This window comes from Suncus etruscus, chromosome 3 (assembly GCF_024139225.1).
Source record: "Suncus etruscus isolate mSunEtr1 chromosome 3, mSunEtr1.pri.cur, whole genome shotgun sequence".
Taxonomy (NCBI): Eukaryota; Metazoa; Chordata; class Mammalia; order Eulipotyphla; family Soricidae; genus Suncus; species Suncus etruscus.
Window position 1 is genome coordinate 143716790 of NC_064850.1, and position 13143 is coordinate 143729932.

At 38.6% G+C, this 13143-nt stretch overlaps 1 protein-coding gene across 1 annotated transcript in view; it reads right to left on the reverse strand.

Annotated features, from left to right (window-relative positions):
• MIB1 (MIB E3 ubiquitin protein ligase 1) overlaps positions 1 to 13143 on the reverse strand; it is a 130738-nt gene that overhangs the window by 50992 nt on the left and 66603 nt on the right. Inside the window, exon 12 of the mRNA XM_049769999.1 lies at positions 6601 to 6752. Within this exon, the coding sequence (XP_049625956.1) occupies positions 6601 to 6752 (152 nt within the window). The remainder of the gene's footprint in view (positions 1 to 6600; positions 6753 to 13143) is intronic.

Genomic DNA, 13143 nt, shown 5'->3' on the forward strand with positions numbered 1-13143 from the left:
GTTAATGAGGAAGGACAACATATTTGTTAAACATATTTAATAATTTATTCACATATGCAAAATTCATCAGATTCTAGAAATAATATTGTACAGTATCAGGTTTCTCTCAAACTAATGTTAAGGGAAAATCAAGAAAACTTTTTTTTTCGGGGGGGGGGGGTTTGGGTCACACCTGGCGGCGCACACCTGGCTCTGCACTCAGAAATCGCTCCTGGCAGGCTTGGGGGACCCTATGGGATGCCAGGATTTGAACCACTGTCCCTCCTGGATCCACTGCATACAGGGCAAACGCCCTACTGCTGAGCTATCTCTCCGGCCCCGAAAAAATATTTTTTAAAAATTCCAAATATAGTGGAGCCAGAGAGATAGTATAGCAAATTGCCTTGTATGCTTGTATGGGTGCTTGCCTTGTATGAGGCTAACCTGGGTTCAATCACTAGCACTCCATGTAGTCCCCCCAAGAACTCCAAGAGTGATTCCATAGTACAGAGGCAGGAGTAAGGCCTGAGTACAACCAGATCTGACCCTAAAACGAATTTTTTTAATTACAAATATATGGAGCAATAAGGTGTTTACATACACCTGACCCAGTTTCAATCCCTGCCTGGCATCTCATACGGTAGGTACTCTGAGGCCAATCAGGAATGATCATGAGCACAGGAGCCAGAATAACTTCTGAGCACTGCTGCGTATGACCCAAAAAACAAACACAAAAAAATATCATATTTTCCAAAAACATCCCCTATTATAATATCACTGTTTAATAAAAGGAAAAAGCTAAAAAGAAATTTGAACTTAAAAAGAAAAACATCTTGTTGAGCCAAAGAAATAGGTAAAGCACTCACCTTGCATGCATTGATCGGGATTTAATGCTCAGGATCCCATTTGGTCCCATGAGCACTTACAGGACTAATTCCTTAGTGCAGAGACATGAGTAAACCCCTGAGCATCATTAGGTGTGGCCTCAAAACCAAATAATAATAAACAAAATCTTCTTACAATTACAACCAGTTTTTGTTATCTTCTAAAACATCCAATTAAAATCATACTCTTTTCTATCAATTAATAGTCACAACTATCTAAAACGTCCAAAAGAAATAGAAAAGAGAAGCCATGCAGAGTAGGGGAGACAACTCAAAAGCATGGAAACATGCCTCGCATGTCCAAACCTCAAGTTCATGTTCAATATGAGGTACTGCATGCTCACATCTAAGATAGTGTTGCCAGAGCAACACTACATCACTGGACCTGTTCATCTAACAGTCACTTATAGTACTGCTAGGCCAACTAATACTGGGAATGGTTCTGGGGACCCCAAGGACTGCTAAAAGGATGCCCCCACAAACAAGAAAAGAAGTTATATCTTTAACTGCAGAGCCATTTTGTTATAGAATAAAATTTAGCTTTGAATGTAAAGAAAAATAACAATAAAGAGGATTATGAGCATCCCATGAAGAAACTACTTAACTAAAGACAGATTTTAGGAAATGAAAATATTGTAATGCAACTGAAAGACAAAGTAAATAGATTAATTGTAATTGGTGGATAATAAAGTTAAAAAGACAGGATCAGGCCAGAGCAAAGTATAGTAGGTAGGACGTTTGTATTCCACACCTCTGGCCTGGGTTCAATACCTAGCATCCCAGATGGTCCCCCAAACACTGCCAGGGGTAATTACTGAGAGCAGAACCAGGAATAACTCTGAGCAGCACCAGGTATGCTCCAAAAGCAAAACCAAAAAATAAAGACAGACAAGATAAGAGCACACCAAAAAGGGAGCTTTAATGCCAAACCATTAATTTATTCTCTGTATAATTAGAAGCAACTGAAAATATGTAATAATTTATTTAGAAAGTTACATTGCTAGCTGTATAAAAGTTAAATAAAAATAATTAGAAGAAAGCTAACCTAATATACTAGGCAAGAGTGGTATACTTAATTAGGTCAGCAACAAGGAGAATAAAAAGAATACACTGAATTACAAAGACTGATTAAGTAAATGAAACTTATATCTCTTGGAAAATTTCTAACTTTAAGTTGAAAATTAGTAATAATAGTCAAAGAAAGTTGAAAATTAGTAGTAATAGTCAAAGAAAACTCCAGAGGCAGAAAGAATGATATACTGATTTAGCTATGATACAATCCTTACCTACATCACTAATTGTTCATATGTTTCAGTTTTGCCTTGAATGTTGGCCATAATACAGAAAAAATACATCAAGTGATTATGAGCTACAACTAAAAAGTCAGACAGAGAGACAAGGATATATAGTACCATAGGCAGGACACTTATCTTGCATATAGCAAAACCAGGTTCGAGCCACAACAGGCCAGATTGTTTGTGCCTTGAGCACCACCAGGAGGAAGCCTGAACACCAGTTTTAGGTCTTGTGTGTGGTCCCAAAAACAATAACAACAACAAAAAAAAAAGGCAGACAGAACTTACTCAAGTTCCAAATGCTCTACTAATCAGTTATATAATCTGGAATAAATAAATATGGTCATATTCATCTATGAGAATAGTATACACTGTAAAAATCTGTTGAAAGATTTAGTGAGATAATGAACATAAACTACTTAGTAGAGAACTGGTTGGTCCTAAGTGCTCTCATCCTCATTCTCAAAATCTTCTATTTATTTCAAAAGCAATAAACAATTTTGTTTCCTTCACAATGCAACTATGAAGTGGTAAAAGTATTTTAACTTGAAAAACAAATCAAGACAAACTATAATATGGCTAATTACTTCATCCTACATTATATACCATTGGTTTTGGGGCTTTGGATGTTTGTTTTGGGGCCACACCCAGCAGTGCTCAGAGCTTACTCCTGGTTTCGTGCTAAGTTATCAATCCAGGCAGAGCTCAGAGAACCCTTTGGTGCCAGGGATCAAAAGTACCAGGGAATAAACCCAGAAGGGATCACTGCATACAAAGCAAGCGCCCTATTAACTGTATTATCTTTCCAGCCCAACAACACTGCTAACAAGAACACAGCAATAAAATCTTTTGTTCTCTCTGCTCACCCTCTAGTGGCAATACTAAGAAGCTTGATTATAGTAAAATATTAGGAGAAAACATGATATAAAAATACAATATGAATATATTGTATGGGGCCAAAGTAAAAGCACAGCGGTAAGGCGTTTGCATGAGGAAGGTCGCTGGTTCGAATCCCTGCAACCCATATGGTCCCCAGAGCCTGCCGGGGGCGATTTCTGAGCGTAGAGCCAGGAATAACCCCTAAGCATTGCGGGTGTGACCCCCCCCCCAAAAAAAGAAAAAAAACAAATAAACAATATGAATATAAAGAGAAAATAATTCATGGATTATGTATTATAGATCAAAGTGGCTAGAGTTAATAAAACTCTCTCTGAAAGTTAGTAGAAGAATCTCAAAGTGATTTGCATGATAACTCTTCAGTAACAATCTTGCAAACCAGTGTCTTAAAGGGAAAAAAGAGAGGAAAAATGTCTCCCACAGAGGCAGGCAGAGGTGTGGGCAAGAAGAAAATTGGGGATAGTAGTGGTGTGAAAAGTGCACTGGTGAAGGGTGTTGTACATTGTATGACTGAAACTCAATCATGAACAACTTTGTGCATGTAAAGATTTTCATGGGATTATTATGTTACTGATCCTACCCTGATGGGTGATTGTGCTCTACCCTAGGGTGTGACCTGGCATTCTGCTCTCACCCAAGGGTCTGTGGAAGGCAGGGCTGATTCTGAGGCTTTTGGCTTCAGCCAAATCCTCTGAATAAAGTTGTTATCTTCTGACGCCTGACTGCCTGTTAGCTTTATACCCACCACATTCACCTCAGAACCGCCAGCTGGACAGGGTGACAGATGCGTGCTCCGAGCTGGAGGAGAAAGACCTCATCCTCCATCAGTCAGCCCCATCAAGGGCTGAATTGCAACAGTAACTATGTTTCTCACAGTTATTCAATAAAAGCATTTATTAAAAAATTTAGGGGGATGGGGGAGATGGCATGGAGGTACAGTGCTTGCCTTGCAGGACAGTAGTTTGAATTGAGGCTTCCCGTATGGTCCCCCGAGCCTGCCAGGAGTGATTTCTGAGTGTAGAGTCAGGAGTAACCCCTGAGCACTGCCCGGTGTGACCCAAAAAACAAAAACAAAAAAATTTAGGGAAGGGGAAGAAAAAAATATTCTAAAAACTTCAAGATTTCTTATGGAATATGTATAGCCTCTAGAAGGACTCCTCCCATTTTTTACTTGTTTGATTCCCCCCCCCCTTTTTTTCCTTCAAACAAAACCACATAATTTGAATCATCTTGTTCTGCCTCATAAATTGAGGGGGAGATAATGGATGGTACCCAGACCAAACAGTTGTATGAACATTGAGTAGAAATAAAAATAATCAGACTTAAATACCAAATTCAAAGTCAAGGACAACAGAATCGATACCCAATCTACAACAAGCTAGACATAGAGGGGACCACTTAAGACTAGCAGCCTGGGGGCCAAAGGATGGTGATATGGGATACATGCTGGGAACAGGGCTGGAAGGAGGACAACATAGATGGTTGGAATGCCCCTGATTCAATGTTACTATGTACCTAAAATATTACTGTGAAAGATTTGTAATCCACGTTGGTCAAAATAAAAATTATTTAAAAATAAAAAAGATTTCATATGGAATATGTATTTTAATATGAATGGTGTTAGATATTGACTAGACTTATTTGTAGTCATCATTTTGCAACATATACATCTAATAAACAATTATGTCGTACACCTGAAATTATTATATTTATTTCAATTTGTATCAACTAATAAACAAGAATTGAAAAAGATTAAATTAAGTATTGGTTTAGTAACTTTGCCACAGGTAAAACAATTGCTTCAATAATTTGTAATTTATAATCTCATAAAAAATTAATTTAAAAATATCAAAATGAAATTAAAAAGTAAACATTTCCTTCAATATATCGTTATGTTTAATTTTACTATACACAAGACCTCAAATATAGACAGTTCTTTTAGAAATTTAATGCTTGCCGGCGAGGTGGCACTAGAAGTAATGTGTCTGCTTTACAAGCGTTAGCCAAGGAAGGACCGTGGTTCGATCCCCAGCGTCACATATGGTTCGCCCAAGCCAGGGGCAATTTCTGAGCACTTAGCCAGGAGTAACCCCTGAGCATCAAACAGGTGTGGCCAAAAAAACAAAAAAAAAGAAAAAGAAAAAAGAAATTTAATACTTAAGGCTACCTTCCCCCCCCCTTTTTTTTTTTTTTGCTCACAGAAAGTTTTAAGTTAAGTATTATCCTTTTGGGTGCTAGAGAGATAGTACAGCAGATATAGGATTTGCCTTGCAAACAACTACATTCAATCTCAGACACCATATAAGGTCCTCCAAACCAGTCAGAAGCAATCCCTGAGCACAGAGTCAGGAATAAGCCTTGTTCAATCCTGGGTGTGACCCCAAAACAAAAGCAAACCAAAAAATCAAACTTTTTTGGGCCACATCCAGCAGCACTCGGGGGTTACTCCTGGCTCTGAGCTCAGAAAATGCTCTGGCAGGCTCGGGGGACCATATGAGATACCAGAAATAAAATCAGATCCGTCCTGAATCGGCCACATGCAAGGCAAATGCCTACCGCTGCACCATAGCTCCAGATCCAAAATCAAACTTTTCTGTAGGACCAGTGTCTTGATAAAATCTTGAGCTTCCCAAAAGTTTCTAACTATAGTCAGCAAACACTATTTCCAATCGACATTGTTACTTGAACAATGGTTGAAAACCATCTACAGCTGATATTTATATAATTATTAAAAAGAAATTAGGTAACTAAGTTATCTACAAGTTAAAGAAGTATATAATTTCATATAATAATATGAAAATGCTAACATGAGAGTATAGGGCAGTGATGGCCAATCTTTTTGAACCCGCGTGCCCAAACTGCTGCACAAAAACTAAAGAATTTCCTCAAAAGTGCCAGCACATCAATTAAACCTTAATAACAAGATCTAAAAACTATGCAGCACACGCAGTATATCTAATTGCTGACCTTCCTGCATGCCAGCTGCAAGGCCTTCACATGCCACCGATAGAACGCCATCGTGGGCATAGAGCACCTTAAAAATCATCTTCTTAAAAAAATAATCTCAAAATAGAATGAATGCTAAGTAAAATTTATATAAGTATTCCTTATAGAAGCAAGTATTCCTAGCAGCTTTTATGTTACTATTTACCACATAAAATTATTTCACTTGTACTAACAAAAATGATTCTTTCATAAAACTAATGATGTAATTTACACAAACTATCAAATGCTTTAAAACACTAAAAAAAGGTATAGAAAGAGCAAAAATATAACAGATAGGCACTTGCCATGCATACAACTAGCTTGGGTTCAACAGGTAGGGTACCTGCCATGTACACTACTGATCTGGGTTCAATTCTGGTACCCCATATGCTCCCCAAGACAAACAGGAGTGATCTCCAAGTAGGGCAAGGAGTAAGCTCTGACAACCACAAAACAGAAAGGGGAAAAAAAAAGGAAAGGAGGAGCTAGAAAGGAGGGGGATAAACTAGCAATAGAAAAATATCTCAAACTGCTTATAAATTTATAAAAGACAACTATACCTGGGATTCCCTCTTAGTGCAGCATGATGTAGAGCATTAAATCCATTATTGTTTGTAATTGTAACATCTGCTCCAGCTTCTAGAAGAACAGCCAAGATATCATCCCGTTTCTTACTTATTGCATCATGAAGAGGGGTATCACCTTCAGAATCCTTTATTGAAAAAGACTTCCATTAGTTCTTCAATCATTACATGATAATATTAACATGTATGCTTTTGATTATTAAAAACCAATCTTCAAAGGGCTGGAGAAATACAGTACAGAGGGCACTTGCCTTGCATACATCTGACCCACGTCCAATCTCATGAAAACCACCAGGAGTAAATCCTAAGTGCAGAGCCAGGAGTAACCCCTGAACATTGCCAGATATAGCCCAAAACCAAAACAAAAAATACCACTAGTCATCGAAAAGATATAGCAGAAGCTATATTCAGCATTAATTCGAAAATGTTGTGTACAATTTGTTAAATAATGCAAGAAACACTAGGCTAATTAAAGTTAATAAACTTATGTTCAATCTAAATTAACTGACTCATTTAGAAAAAGAAAATGTTAAACCAAGAAATTCCCTATTTATTTTCACTAAATGGAATGAAAAGCTAACCCCACCAAAATCATTACTATAGACTGCACCTGAAATTCCAAAGCAAACATACACCAATCTAAGATCTCATGGAAATGAGTCAAAAGTCAATAGTTATTGGGGCCGGAGCAATAGCACAGCACGTAGGACATTTGCCGTGCACACAGCCGACCTAGGTTTGATCCCCAGCATTCCATATGGTCTCCGAGCATCACCATGAATGACCCCTAAGTGCAAGGCCAGGAGTATCACCTAAGAAGCTCCAGGAGTGATCCAAAAAAGAAAAAAAAAATAGTTCTTAGCTGCATATTAGAATCTACTGAAGAGCACATAAAAATCTTGATAATAATGTAGTCAAAAAGATAGTACAGTGGGTAGGTTTTTGCCTTGCCATTTGGCCACCTCAGGTATCCCATTATGGTCCCCAAAGCCTGTCAAGAGTGATTCCTGAGTATAATACCTGAGCACTACCATGTTTGGCCAAAAATAAAGCAAACAAAAATTCCTGATACCAAGATATTAGCAGGTTAATTTTTAACTCCACAGTTAATTATTTGTAAAATTAAAGTTTAAATTAAAAACATTTTATCTGGGGCCGGGCGGTGGCGCTGGAGGTAAGGTGCCTGCCTTGCCTGCGCTAGCCTAGGACGGACCGCGGTTCGATCTCCCCGGCGTCCCATATGGTCCCCCCAAGAAGCCAGGACAACTTCTGAGCGCATAGCCAGGAGTAACCCCTGAGCGTCACAGGGTGTGGCCCAAAAACCAAAAAAAAAAAAAAAAAAAAAAAAAAGAAATGTGAATTATGGTCCCCCAAGCCAGGAGCGACCTCTGAGCGCATAGCCAGGAGTAACCCCTGAGCGTTACCGGGTGTGGCCCAAAAACCAAAAAAAAAAAAAAAAAAAAAAAAAATTTTATCTCCCATCAAAAAATGGGGAGAAGAAATAAACAGACAATTTCTCAAAGAAGAAATACAAATGGCCAAAAGGCACGTGAAAAAAGTTCCACTTTTTCATATGATTTCCTCAGGACTGGAAATAATCGGTATTTGTGGGGATATGGTAAAAAGGAGACCTTTATCACTATTGGTAGCAATGTTGTCTGGTTTAGCTTCTAAGAAAAATATAAAGATTCTAAAAAAAATTAAAAAAAAAAAAAGGAAAGGAAAAGTAACACTACCATGTAACCCAGTGATTCCATTTCTTTTCCACTATCCCCAAAGCACAAAAATATTAATTTGAAAAAGATATATGCACAATAATATGTTCATGGTAGTGCTTAGTACAATACTCAGGATATGAAACAGTCTAACCAACCACAGATAAAAGGATAAAAATTTGTTAGGGGCCGGAAGGATAGCATGGAGGTAAGGCATTTGCTTTGCATGCAGAAGGACAGTGGTTCAAATCCTGGCATCATATGAACCCCTCAGCAAGCCAGGAGCGATTTCTGAGCATAGAGCCAGGAGTGTAAACCCCCCGCCCAAAAAAAACAAAAACAAAACAAAACAAAGCAAAAGAATAAAAGAATTTTTGTACATAAACATAATGCTATAAACATAATGCTATGCTATATAACTTCAAGAGAACATGAAATCATGTAATTTACTGCAGTGTAGATGGAACAGATTCAAGTAAATAAGTCAAAGGAAGGACAAATACCAGACAACATTGCTACCAATAGTGATAAAGGTCTCCTTTTTACCATATCCCCACAAATACCGAAACACAGAGGCAAAACAACTGAACCCTTACCTATGGATTACAAGACTGTTTAATGATTCATTGTCACTACATAGCTTAAATATTACTGTGGAAGATTTGTTATTCACTTTGGTCACAATAAAAAATTATTTTAAAAACTGAATAATAAACATAATGGGGAATCTTGAGCAGAGAAAGAATGGGTCAAGGATACTTCGGTGGGGCCGGAGAGATAGCATGGAGGTAAGGCATTTGCCTTCCATGAAGAAGGATGATGGTTCGAATCCCGGCATTCCATATGGTCCCATGCGCCTGTCAGGAGCGATTTCTGAACGTAGAGCCAGGAGTAACACCTGAGCACTGCCGGGTATGACCCAAAAATCAAAAAAAAAAAAAAAAAAAAAAAAAAAAAAAGAAAGAAAAAAAGGAAAAAAAGGATACTTTGGTGGGGTTGCACAACTGTGTATTTGAATATCATAATTCAAGACCATTACAACGATGTTCCCAAAATTATAATAAATTAAATAAAAAAAATTTTTGGGGCCACACCCAGTAACGCTCAGGGGTTACTCCTGGCTATGAGCTCAGAAGTTGCTCCTGGCTTGGGGGACCATATGGGACACCGGGGGTTCGAACCATGGTCCATCCAAGGCTAGCCCAGGCAAGGCAGGCACATTACCTCTAGCGCCACCGCCCGGCCCCAAATTAAATAAATTTTTAAAAAATGTTCAACATCACTAATTGTCAGGAAGATGCAAATCAAACCAACAATGAGGTACTATCTCACTCCAGAGATTACCACACATCAAAAGAATAAGAACAGAGAAAGACTGATCCTTTGCCTGTGGAGGCAGGCAGGAGGGATCTGGCCCTGCTGTGAGATTACCAACTGGGAGATACTCAGGGGACCTGTCACCTTTGCGTGTTTCTATACTCTTCTGTCCCCTGAATCGCCCCTGAGAGGGCCAAGAAGGGTCCAGCAAGGACTGTCTCCTAGAAGCTTCAGAAGAGTATGGTCGCTCTGCTTTGCTTCGTGGCCATTTGTTCCTTCTAACTAATGAACACCACCAAAACAGCAAAAAAAAAAAAAAAAAAAAAAAAAATCACACTACAAGTGTGACAATGGGGAAGCCTCACAGGCAACACCATGCACAGAGAATGATGATAGCTCTGATGACCAAAAAAATACCAACCATCTGATTATCTCTCAGATAAGTTTAGAACAGAAATATGGAGAATCCTTATGGAAATCAAAGGAAACATAGCTCTAGCTGAACAGAATAAAAAGATAAAAATCAGAAAAATTCAAACTGAAATAACAGATTTTAAAAACACATTAGCTGAACTGAAAAACTCAATGGAAAGCCTCTCCAACAGGGTAACAGCAGCCAAGGACAGAACCAGTGAACTAGAAGATGAAATGCAGGGCTCGGAGAGATAGCACAGCGGCGTTTGCCTTGCAAGCAGCCGATCCAGGACCAAAGGTGGTTGGTTCGAATCCCAGTGTCCCATATGGTCCCTTCTTTGAAAAAATAAACAAGATTGATAGACCATTGGCAAAACTCACAAAAAAGTGAGAAAGAAACCTAATAACCAGTATTAGAAATGAAAAGGGGGAGATCACAACAGATATAGCAGAGATCCAACGGGTAATCAGAGACTACTTTGAGAAACTTTATGCTACTAAACATGAGAACCTAGAAGAAATGGAAAAATTCTTGGACACTTATGACCTTCCACATTTAAGTAAGGAGGATGTAGCATATCTAAACACCGCCATCACTACTGAGGAAATTGAAACTGTAATCAAACATCTCCCCAAAAAGAAAAGCCCAGGCCCAAATAGATTTCCTAATGAATTTTTTCAAATCTTTCAAGAGGAGCTACTACCAATCCTAGCCAGGCTCTTCCATGAAATTGAAAAAACGGAAACACTCCCAAACAGCTTTTATGAAGCCAACATCACCTTGATACCAAAACCAGACAGAGATGCTGCCAAAAGAGAAAATTACAGGCCAATATCCCTGATGAATGCTGATGCAAACATCTTCAACAAAATCCTGGCAAATAGCATCCAATGCATCATACACTACGACCAAGTAGGTTTGATTTCAGGAATGCAAGGATGGTTTAACATCCATAAATCTATCAACATCATACACAACATCAACAAAAAGAAAAAGAAAAATCACATGATCATATCAATAGACGCAGAGAAAGCATTTGATAAGCTCCAACACCCATTCTTGATCAAAACTCTCAGCAAGATGGGAATGAAAGGAACCTTTCTCAATCTAGTTAAAGCCATCTACCACAAGCCAATGGCAAATATTATCCTCAATGGAGAAAAACTAAAAGCCTATCCTCTAAATTCTGGTACAAGGCAAGGCTGTCCGCTCTCACCACTCCTCTTCAACATAGTACTGGAAGCTCTTGCTATAGCGATCAGGCAAGAAAAAGATATCAAGGGAATCCAGATAGGAAAGGAAGAAGTCAAGCTCTCATTGTTTGCAGATGACATGATACTGAAAACCCTAAAGACTCAACCAAAAAGCTTCTAGAAACAATAGACTCATTAACAAGGTGGCAAGCTACAAAATTAACACACAGAAATCAATGGCCTTTTTATACACCAATAATGATAGGGAATCGAAGGAAGTCAAGAAGGCAATCCCATTCACATTAGTGCCACACAAACTCAAATATCTTGGAGTTAACTTGACCAAAGACGTGAAGGACCTTTACAAAGAAAACTATAAAGCCCTGCTCCAAGAAATAAGAGAGGACACACGGAAATGGAAAAACATACCCTGCTCATGGATTGGCAGGATTAACATCATTAAAATGGCAATACCCCCCAAAGAATTATACAGATTTAATGTGATCCCCTTAAATATACCCATGACATTCTTCAAAGAAGTGGATCAAACACTTATGAAGTTCATCTGGAACAATAAACACCCTCGAATAGCTAAAGCTCTCCTAGGGAAAAGGAAAATGGGAGGCATTACATTCCCCAACTTTAAACTGTACTACAAAGCAATAGTTATCAAAACAGCATGGTATTGGAATAAAGACAGACCCTCAGATCAGTGGAATAGGCTTGAGTTCTCAGACAATGTTCCCCAGAAATACAATTACCTAATTTTTGACAAAGGAGAAAGAAACCCTAAGTAGAGCAGGGAAAACCTCTTCAACAAGTGGTACTGGCAGAACTGGTTAGCCACTTGCAAAAAAGCGAACATAGACCCCCAGTTAACATCATGTAGGAAGGTTAAATCCAAATGGATTAAAGACCTTGATATCAGACCTGATACCATAAGGTATATAGAACAACAAGTCGGAAAAACACTCCATCACACTGAGACTAAAGGCATCTTCAAGGAGGAAACTGCACTTTACAAACAAGTGAAGCAGAGATCAACAGATGGGAATACAGTAAGCTGAGAAGCTTCTGCACCTCAAAAGAAATAGTGCCCAGGATACAAGAGCCACCCACTGAGTGGGAGAAATTATTCACCCAACACCCATCAGATAAGGGGCTAATATCCAAAATATACAGGGCACTGACAGAACTTTACAAGAAAAAAAACATCTAATCCCATCAAAAAATGGGGAGAAGAAATGAACAGATGCTTTGATAAAAAAGAAATACAAATGGCCAAAAGGCACATGAAAAAATGTTCCTCATCACTAATCATCAGGGAGATGCAAATGGAAACAATGATGAGATACCATCTCACACCACAGAGATTGGCATACATCACAAAGAATGAGAACAATCAGTGCTGGTGGGCATGTGGAGAGAAAGGAACTGTTATCCACTGCTGGTGGGAATGCCGTCTAGTCCAGCCTCTATGGAAAGCGATATGGAGATTCCTCCAAAATCTGGAAATTGAGCTCCCATTCGACCAAGCTATTCCACTCCTAGGGATATACCCTAAGAACACAAGGATACAACACAAAAACCCCTTCTTCACACCTATATTTATTGCAGCACTATTCACAATAGCCAGGCTCTGGAAACAACCAAGATGCCCTTCAAAAGAGGAACGGCTAAAGAAACTGTGGTACATATACACAATGGAATATTATGCAGCCGTCAGGAGAGATGAAGTCATGAAATTTTCCTATACATGGATGTACATGGAATCTATCATGCTGAGTGAAATAAGTCAGAGGAAGAGAGAGGGACGCATAATAGCCTCACTCATCTATGTGTTTTAATTAAAATAAAAGTCATTTTTGCAACAATCCTC